This window comes from Astyanax mexicanus, chromosome 16 (assembly GCF_023375975.1).
Source record: "Astyanax mexicanus isolate ESR-SI-001 chromosome 16, AstMex3_surface, whole genome shotgun sequence".
NCBI classification, from domain to species: Eukaryota; Metazoa; Chordata; class Actinopteri; order Characiformes; family Acestrorhamphidae; genus Astyanax; species Astyanax mexicanus.
In genome coordinates this window covers 22,082,744-22,093,559 of record NC_064423.1, presented here as the reverse complement: position 1 = coordinate 22,093,559, position 10,816 = coordinate 22,082,744, and the positions used below count along the sequence as shown (strand labels likewise).

At 34.9% G+C, this 10,816-nt stretch overlaps 1 protein-coding gene across 2 annotated transcripts in view; it reads right to left on the bottom strand.

Annotated features, from left to right (window-relative positions):
- Positions 1 to 1,206: 1,206 nt before the first annotated feature.
- ccdc50a (coiled-coil domain containing 50a) overlaps positions 1,207 to 10,816 on the bottom strand; it is a 29,960-nt gene continuing 20,350 nt past the window's right edge. The window contains exons 6-12 of one of the 2 annotated variants that reach the window (XM_022669766.2): positions 8,019 to 9,164; positions 7,374 to 7,498; positions 7,247 to 7,291; positions 6,042 to 6,164; positions 5,546 to 5,631; positions 5,354 to 5,460; positions 1,207 to 4,619 (exon numbers count right to left, since the gene is read on the bottom strand). In XM_022669766.2, coding sequence (XP_022525487.2) covers positions 4,600 to 4,619; positions 5,354 to 5,460; positions 5,546 to 5,631; positions 6,042 to 6,164; positions 7,247 to 7,291; positions 7,374 to 7,498; positions 8,019 to 9,164 — 1,652 coding nt within the window. In that variant the 3' untranslated portion in view covers positions 1,207 to 4,599. The remainder of the gene's footprint in view (positions 4,620 to 5,353; positions 5,461 to 5,545; positions 5,632 to 6,041; positions 6,165 to 7,246; positions 7,292 to 7,373; positions 7,499 to 8,018; positions 9,165 to 10,816) is intronic. The other variant, XM_049465931.1, reaches the window with a different exon arrangement.

Here is a 10,816-nt window from a genome sequence, read left to right as displayed (position 1 = left end):
TTTTTTTCCGTGTGACCCTCACATAAATGTTACTTACAATAAAATGTTTATATTAGTTCTTTATCCTTAATAAAATGTGTATGGGCAAAATACAATTATTTATTTTTTATTTAGATTGTTAAACATAATTAAATTCAGTTCAGTCTGAGCTAGGAACGTTACTGCTGTCCCTTTCAGTTAATTCAGAGGGTTAATTGTAGATGTGAATTCTGCAAATGAAAGTAAGTCTTTTATTATGAACACAGTTTATTACTGTACTTAAATATTACTTTGAAAGACTAGCACTCATTTCTAATGTAACAGATTTTTTTTTAACTCAACTAAGGCTTAAAGAGAAAAAACAAATAATAAAAAAACAGACTGCTGGACTGCTCATGTCCATGGATATGGTGATCAGCAACTGCAATGCTATTTTTTTTTTCAAGCTAAATTTATTTTATACATTTCATTTTTTTATTTTAAAAACAGGTTTTATGGTTTGATATGATATGTGTATCAATTATTATTACTCAAATATTACCAGTGCTAGCTAGAGTAACAGACTGCTGGACTTCTCATGTCCATAGAGATGGTGATCAGCAAATTGCAATGCTTTTTTTTGTTTTGTTTTCGACCTAAATGTATTATTTTTTTGTTGATAACAGAATGATGCTACTGCTACTGTAATGGTGCTAGATATACCAAGTTCTGCTCTTTGATATGATATATGTATCATACAAATGATATTATATATGTATCATATCTATATGTTCCTTTGCTCTAACGTTATTAATATCATAACATCGGCCTGCAGTTAGCGGCTTATTGCGGCTCTTGGATGGATTCTAAAAAATATCACTGTTAATTAAATATTTTATATTGTGACCAATATCAACACAGAATTATTGTCCAGGCCATATACAAAATGAATATATCTTTTCCAAGTCTTTTGTAAGGAAACTAATTCCCACACTTTCACTTCAGATGTTTCTCTGTACTTTGTACACAGCTGTAAAACAACAGCCCTATTTCTTTACTGTACTATATGGGGCAGTGTGAGTAAACATGTGTAAACAGTGAAGGTACGAGATAAGACAACCTTATCTAACCTTATTATTCATTTCACCAGTAGGAGGCTTTTAAAACACTGAGCACACCTCCTGCTCTCACTGAACCCTGATGTTAAACAAACAAAATCAAACAAAATAATAAGAAAAAGAGAAAACATGTTATTTAAAAGTAATTTATTTGATATTTACATAAATGATACTCAATTGGCCAGTGGAAGCTATGAAAAGAATGTGCAATAGAATACAAACACTCATGGTTGGTCACAAGACATGTACAGCAGCTGATTGCAGAACAGAAACCGGTACGGGTGTGAGGTTTTCACCTCCAGCATGAATTTTCTTTTGACTCACACACACGCACGCACATACACACAGGGCTGGTTGGCCCTTTTCATTTCAGCCTTGTAGAAAACAGATTTGTAAACCAGACACCTTGTCCACAGACTATATGGAGATGCTGACAGTACTTAAAGGAAGTTCTTTTAACAGCAACACTTTACACGTCCCTGAAAGTAAAACATTTGGCACAGGGCCCTGAACAGCTAATTGCGTGCTTTGTTAAACATATTGATATCAATATCAAACTCTAAAGTGCAATAAAACACATTGCACCAGCATTTCTTCCTGATTAAGATAAAGAAAAGAGCAGACAAGAGCCATCCCAGCTAGATCCTGGACCACCATTCCTTATATATATGTAGATTCATCATCACTAAAATATACAGAAGCTGAATTGCTGATTCAATGCAGTTCAACGAGAAGAATCCGTTGAATAATACTTAAGAACATTAAGCGCAGCGACTTGGCAAAAACAACCGCGATGCTTCCCTTCCACGATTCTATTTGAAGGCCATGCCGCTCAGACGTCAGCCCACCAAGACAGACGAGTAGAATAGTTGCTTCTTTATGGATGTATAGAAATGGAGGCATACAGTACTGGCCATTGAACATTGGTCTAGTATAGGCACTAATGATACCAAAGTTAAGAGTTAACTGATGCCCGTCGTTCAGTACAGCAAGCTACATATGGTTCACCGCACAATCACATCCCATGTCCCGTTCCCCAACCCCCTCCTCTCAATGCAGAGTGTGGATGGATCCCTATTTATAGATGCACACGAGGATAATGCCTTTAAACCGTGTATGACTGAGACAATTCTGGAATGTTCGCAACATGACGATGAAAAAATGCCTTCAAAAAAACAAAGCTGGAGGATCCGCTCCTCTCCGTTAGTTGCATTCGTCTTTACAGGCATATTCCGTGTCCAGTTCAAGGCAAGGTTGCATCCAAAACAGCAAGCAGAGAGACATTTCAATAGTCTATTATTATTATGTAAAGGAGTCTTCTTTGTTTCTTCTTTGTGCAGTATTGGCACAGCTGGAACCTTTCAAAGATGGCAGTAAATATTAGTATTTACTCCTTAAGAATGTTCGTAGCAAGTGTTTTTTTTTTTTTTTGCACACCAACGTAAATGTCCCCAAAATAAATTAGAATCTGATAGATGATAGATGCAATCATATAGTTGATCTTATTCACAATAAAAAATAAATAAAAATAAATAAATAATCATATTTAAAAATGCTGATATATATGTTTGATCATTGGTTTTAGGCCAAAAAAATCTAATGGACACAGAAGTTAACATTGGGCACTTCTACTTCAATCAGCATGCACATAAATATAATAATTATATTACCACTCAAAGATTTAGAAATATGTTTTTGTAAAAGGTTTAACTGATAAACCCTTTTTTTAGAAAAGTATTACATATCCTAAACCACATTATTCTATGTATTTGAGGTATTTATGGTACCAAAACAAATGACAACTCTCAGTGGATGAGAGTTTTAATTACATAACTTAATTAATTGAGTTTGGAAGGATATGCGTATAAATGCCATGCCTTGCCAAAAAGAGCTTTCAGAGGAGGATCTATGATCACAAATTAATTTAGATCAACAATACATCTACAGATTTTTATGAATTGATTGAAAAGGGGTTGAAAACACTGATCTTAAACCTTTAAGTGGTACTAAAAAAGTGCAGTGCTGTGCTGAAGAGTCAAAAGCTGTTTCTCAAACCACAAGCCAGTGTTAATCAACCTTTACACATTACAGAGTCTGACTCTGAAGACTGATGTAGGATGAAGGCAAAGTTTATGCACCAAGAGTTCAGACAGTTCCCCAAATACAAAGACTAAAACAGCTTAAGTGACCCAAATGTCAAACTTCGAAACAAATTCCTTCACAAAGTTGGGAAAAAAAAAAAATATATATATAAATCCTTCATTAATCTGAGAGAAGGCAAGCTGGTTTAGTGATTAAGCTTCACTTCAGTTTAAAAGGTGAGAATTGTGGGGAAACATCATAAGTCATGGGAAAAATAGATAATTTGGGAAAGTCAATAACTTACAGAAAGGACCCAATTCAACTCTACCAGTTTCCCCCCTTAGTTTTACAAATCAACACTTTCAGTAATAAATTAAATTAACTCAGTGTTAATTTAACACTTAAGGTGTTGATTTAACACAGCTTATTTTACTGTGTATTCCCTTAAAAGGGCACTCATCAATTAAAATCACTCATCATTTAGTTTTGCACACACTACAGTTCAAAAGTTTGGAATCACATATGTTATTTGAAATATATGTATAGTTGATAGGTTTTTAAGTCTTAAGGTTATCTACCCCAAGATTTGATCACCACACATTTCAACTATGAGGCATTCTGATAAGAGCTGGACAGTGTGGGCAAAATCTATGTAACAATAGATTTCTTACTTTCAGTTAAAATGATATGATTCCGATATTGATATGAACATAAAAAAATGCCAATAAATGTTCAGAGTGATTTGCACCAACAAACCTCTACATAATTAATTTACCAAAATAATTTTGATGCAAAATCATATTTGCATTAGTGCCATTTTATATCATAACGTAAATATATTGAATTATTGTCCAGTACTATATCTAACCTAATTCAAAAATGTAATACAGTTCTCTCTCCTTCATTATATTTTTGATAGTTTTCCTTAATTAGTTGTATTCCATGCAGCATCATCATTTTTTATTTTGGTTTCAAATACCTGAAAATAGTGATTTCAAACTTTTGAACATCAGTGGAACTCTTCTCCAGCAATGTACAGAACAAACGGGTAAAAGAAAAAAAAGTGCCCAAACTGATAATGAAGTATAATACAGCAGACAGAAAAGTCCCCATCATATTATAGTTGTTGGTTCCATGTTATAAAGACATGTCATGTGATAAAATACACAATATTCCATGTGGAGATTCATTTTCAAATTAAAAGACTGGCAAACAAAATATGTAAAATTAAAAAAATATATATAAAATTAACCAAAAAGTGATACAGTAACTTCAGCAGTCAACTGATAGCAGTCAGTCTTTGAGAACAGAATGGGAATTGTCTTTTTATCAGAATGTCACCCACCCCCACCTTAGTCAGCAAGTTATGGCCGTCTTCGTAAAGTGAAGAGGGGAAAAAAAAAAGCTCAAACCACTCATGGACAGCAAAAGGAGGCCTGGGTCACTGTCTGTAGTAGGCACCTATAGAGACAGGTAATACAAGGTGATCAAGAACATTTAATTAATTGAAACCTGTTAATGCCTTTGATTCCTTGAACTAGTTAAATCTGGTTTAGCTACAGTGACATCTGCAAGTTGGAATTCAATACAGGAAACACTGAAACTCAGTGTGCTGGTTTTACTAAATCATTCTAAACTTCTAATGTCTAACCACCTTCAGACAATCTTACCTTATTTTATTTTACCGTTTACTTTTTTATGGTGACTACTTTTTAGTCTTCTACTATTTTTATTTGTTTGGTATTTTTATATTATGCAAATTATTTATCTCCTAATTTGACTGCATAAAGTATAAATAGTGTACATAAAGGGGGTTATAATATTCTAACTGAACTGTCTACATGGTTTGTATAATGAACAAATTAAATGAGTGTTCCATGATTTTTTTAACGAATAAGTCAATAGAAATATAAAAAATAAACATTTCTCCTCCAAAACAGAAAAAAGAGAAGATAAAATATAATAGCTAAGAAAATATGAATGACACCATAGAATTCTTTTTCTTTATAAAAAAAAAGGTTTCTTCACACTCATATCTCTCCATTATATAGAACATTATTTGCACAAAACTAGCACTTAATTGATCTAACAAAACATACTGTGATAATTTTTCAGCTCATGGATAATGCAATAAGTTGTCCAAAAACATTCTTTGAGCACAAAACAGATCCAATATAGCAATTCTCTTTACCAACCTCTGTATGCAGCATCAGGTCTGGAAGGTGGCCGAGGAGAGTAATTGTCTGAATACATGTAACTACTGTCCACATTCTCATAGTCATGGACTCGTGGAGGAGGAGGTCTGAAAAACACAGAAAACAGAAAATAAGAAAGGATATAACTGCAACATCATAAGGGTTACCAATTCTGGTGTATGCTACTTGTACCTGCTTGGTTTGGGATTATCACGAGCTGCTCTTTGGTAATCGTACTCTTCCCGTGTTCGTGGTCGGACTACCTCCTCCTGTGTGGGCTGAAACAGGAAACATAGCATTGTTTATGAGCCTCTTACAATCATCTATCAGGGTCTTATGGTCAATTAAAGGTTTGTGTGTGCAGAAACAATTTTTTACTAAGCTTCATAAAAAAATTAAAATAAAAAGCACTGATATATGTAGGATTTTATACATTATTTATTTTAAAAGTAAAAGTAACTGCTCATGACAAGGCACTTCTCATGCAGGGGCTAAATATTTCTGGGACTGAGGTATTCACTTAACAGTAGTAAGAGACTTTGATCTAGATATGAAAGTGGTCACCCTACTACTGATTCAAGGTTTGTTTAGGCTACAGCTCTTTAAATACTCGTATACAGACCTCATCTTTATAATCGAGAACAGTTCGCCTAATTAAATACTGCAGTCTTCACATTTTTGCACGTACCTTCATGTCTACCTCAGCTCGTCTTTCCTTCTGCTGTCTATCCAATGCCATTGCTTGTTTCTCTTTCTCACGAGATCTTTTATACTCTCTCTTCTCTTCTTCCATTAGCCGCCGGGCTATTTCCTGTTTTAAATAACATACCAAGGGTTATTTCATGCAATACTGACATGGCTAAAGAGAATAAAAAAAAAAATAGCTAGAGATGCTGTGAATATTTTAATATGTTTGTGCGAGTCAAAAGACGGAATCATTTATACCAAACAATGGCTTTATTTTTATTTTTTTAAACTCATAGTGCAGTGTCTTCTCTAACATTAGGATTATTTTGTTTATAGCGGAGGCAGAAACACCAAGGTTATTATTAACAAAAATGAACGAAAACTAAAAGTGAAAAACTATTTTCATTAACTACAACTAATAAAAATTGTAAAAAAAAAAAAAAGCCTGAATATATACCTAATAACTAAAACGTACAGAATTTATAGATAAAATACTCTTCGTTTTCGTATGTGTTAATTTATTCATAAACTGGTTCTAAAAACTAAATGAAATAAACTGAACTATAATGAAAAATTCAAAACCATTTTAACCTTGAGTCCCACACTCTAGCTACAACTGCTGAGGTAAAATGTTTTGTACTTTGTTTGTATATCTGTTGGGTTAATAAAAATGTTCAGTATTTAGTTTAGTTTAGTTTAAATAAATATTTAAATTGTACGTTCATAATTGCACTTTGTTTAAAATGCATGACAAAAATACATTTAGGATATTTAAGTTATTTACTGGAAATGAATAAAAATCTAAAATAACGTGTTCTGTATTTGCTCCAATGTTTTGGTTTAACACAAAGGTTTGCAGTGCGTCTCTAAAAACAGCATTGCTAATTGTTACAGGTGTACCTCAACCACCCCTTTAAAGGACATACCCAAGTCTAGGGCTGAATGATAAGGCCAAAACTTATATTTTAAAATATATCTTGGAATTTCAATCAACTTATTAATATTTCGATACAGATGTGTACAATATAAAACTGCCGAAAATATAATAACTATGTTTAATCATATATATATATTTATATATTTATATTATATATATATATTTTTTTCCCCTTTACATATTTAATTACTGTCCAGCCCTACCCAGAAACAAAGAGGAAATTCTAGATGACTCTAGATGCTGAAAGTAACATCACCTACTGTACTCACCTCATCTTGTGCGACTTGAGCAGCTCGTTTGTCAAGTTGACTTCCCTACATAAAGAACACAAATGACATGAATGAAGAGACAATGCATTTAAACATGTTTCTCTTGATCAGGATTTATTACCGGTACCTTCAGTTCCTCTTCCTGTAGCTTTCTTGCCACCTCCATGTCTTTGAGCTCTTGTTCACGAAGGTCCATCTGAGCCAAACCTTGCGTTGCTTCCTTCACGCCATATTCTCCTCGCACGATTCGTCCTACAGAGGGCATCAGAGAGGCAAGGGTTAGAGAGATTAGTGCGACACTAAACCACAAGCAACAGCTATAGCAGTTCACAAGCAAAATTGAGTTGAACGCATCCAAATCTGTTTTTTTTTTTTTTTTTTTTTTTTTTTAGACACAAGACTTGTCATTTGTCATTATCTGAGAGAAACAAAGCAGCATCTGGACCGTGCAACATTCACCACAACTACCACACTTGTTACGGAATACATGTGCACCACTCCCTCGATTTTCACAGAAGAAGAGAATCTGTATGCCCCATTCCTTGATGCTGAAAAGGATTAGCACCCGGAAAGTGTGAAAAAGGAACTGAACAGTGTTGAGAAGTTAAAGGAGGAAACATAGGTCTGAAGAGGTGCAAGAGAATTAAAAAACTCATTTCAGGCGTTTAAAGAAGAAGAAACGTCACCAGAAGACCCACCACCACCTTTTTGCACCAAAGCTCCATTAAAAAGCATTAAAAGCACACTCAAATAAATGGGCCTTTCTCCATACCTCTCTCCCTGTTGGGATGACCTGGAGATCGGGGCTCACCAGAATGACCTCTGGAGGTACTGGGCCCCTCAAACACCTCATTAGATCCAGAGTTGGTCCTATGCCTCCTTCCATTTTCTGCATCCTCCAGGCTCCCATCTGACCAGGCCCTATTACTAGTTGAAGGCAAGTTTGGGCTGTCCAGTTCTCGCCCTCTGCTTCTGTCTCTATCCCTGTCCCTGTCTTTACTCCTATGTTTCTCTCTATGCCTTTCCTTGTCCCTGCGTCGATCCCGTTCCTTGTCTAAATCCTTTTCTCTGCTCTTGGGTCTGTAGACATTTTTGTCTATGTCCAAATCCATTTCTAACTGTAAAAGTTGGTTTCTACCCGTGTCTACATTTAACAGCTTATCTGGACTTTTGTCTCTCTCTCTATATTGTTGAACCTTATCCCTATTTCTCCTTGCATCTCTTTCCTTGTCTTGATCTCCATCCCTAGACCTGTAGCCATTTCTGTCCATGTCCAATTCCATTTCTGGGTGCAAACGTTGGTCTTGACTGATGTCAACATTCAACAGTTTATCTGGACTTTTCTCTCGATCTCGATATTGCTGCACCATATCCCTATTTCTCCTTCCATCTCTTTCCCTTTCCCTTTCCCTTTCTCGATCTTGGTCCTTTCTCCTTGCCCTGTCTTTTTCCCTATTCCGGGTCTTGTCCCCATCAGCTGATTTATCCCTGTAAGGTCTCTCCTTCATGGCCACCACAGGTTCCTGGTCAAAATGAGGTTCATCCCACTGTTCCCGGGTCTGGTATTTTTTGTCTTGTCTTCGAGGTTCAGAATATTCCGCCTCCAGATGCCTACCTCTTTCAGACAGGTACTCTTCAGGGTATCTAGAGTTCTCTGGCATGTACTTCTCAGGTCTTCTACCCCTGCCATCATGCTTAGCTCTGGTACCTTCAGAGTTATGAATGTCTGCAGGTCTTGACCGACCCGTTTCTGTAGGATAATGTTCAGCATATCGGTCGTGTTGCCTTTTTTGGTCCAGTTTTGGAGAACGATGATCTGGAGATCGACCTCGACTCAAATCCTGGATCCTTTCCCTGCTGGACGCTGGAGAATCAGGGCTCGGGTTCAGCATGCGTGGGTCTGATGTGGGTCGGTAAGCTGGTTAACAGGAGGAGCAAGGTAGGCCCAAGTTGTATGCCAAAATAGGGGATAAAAGATATACAAAAGATATACTGAGCTGGGTTAGTGAACAAAGGGTTAGTTCAGTACACACTTCAGAAAAGTTATTAAAAAAACAAAACAAAAAAAAATAGAATGTCTTATAGGACATCCTTTAACCAACTTCGAAAAGAGTTCACATGCAAGCAACATGGAAGACACCAGAGTATTGACAGTAGTAACAGAATGACAGTAGTTAATTCACTTAATCTGTTTAATTCACATAATCGGATTAATCTGTTTAGGAAACAACTTTAAGCCAGCAATTGAAGATCACTGGACAATGAATTACTGTCTTTGCAATATTTGCAGTTAAAAAAGATACAAATGTATACAATGATGACATACAGTACATTTAGTACCTCTCCTATATATGTACTTTGTATCACTTTTTTTTAACAAAATATGCACACTCAGAGTTGATAACCCAGCTGTACATTGACCAATGTTGCACTCAAATGTTGAAAATCGTTGCACCACATTAAATGTTTAATGTCTGAAAAGATATTTTCAGATAAAAAACCTTATACATCAAAATTGGAAACTCCTTCAGTTGTCACAGTCAAATCTAACCACTGTCTTTACTTAAAGAACCCTGCAAAATAGGGCAAATGCTAAACAAACAACAAAGCATCCTCTATCTCCAGAGCTGTATAAATAATCTAAAATGAGGATAATCCTTTTCCCCCTCCAGAAACAGCAGGAGTGGGCGAGATGCTCCTCCCACACTTCCCATCCTAGCTGCAAATTCCAGATATGAGCATTTAAACCTCGGCTGGACCCCTCCTCATTTAGACAGGGTGGAAAACTCCCAGCACAGCAGAAACACTGCCAACTAGAAAACCATGAGCACACTGGCGTGATAATGCCGTTTAATTATTTACATGAAGACATGGAGGAGGAAGTAAGCCTCCATCGCCTGCTAAAGATACTTTGCTAAATAAGGTTTGAGATGGTAAATACCTCCTGATGTGCAGTGTTAATTTCACTGTCAAAAACTGACAAAACATTTGTGGATTAAATTTTTTTTCATGCCAATAACAAGAGAAAAACTAAATATAAAGTAATATTTGAAAATGCAAAGAATTTATAGGACAGAGTCACACGTCAGATGTAATTTTTTTTTTCCTAATGTGAGATGCAAATATTAACAGAAATTGGATATTTGACAATATTTGATCAAAATTTCAAGTAAAATAAAAAATAGAGGTTTTTTTATTATTTGTTGGCAATTTGTTGGCAGTCATTATATTTTTGTAGAGTTACAGTTTTTCTTTTTTGCAGAATGCATTTAATAAAATCAGAATAATATATATTATTTTCTATATATATATATATATATATATATATATATATATATATATATATATATATATATATATATATATATATATATATATATAAAAAAATAATATCAGACAAATGTCGATATGATGAATAAATTTTAAAAAAATTGGAAGAAAAAGGGCCATATTCCCAATTAGGGGTGGAAGACAATATAGATATTATTTCGTATAATAAGGCACCCTCTTATATATTAGCTTTGATGCTACATGTAATAAAGTAAATGAAAGATAAATGTGATAGTACAA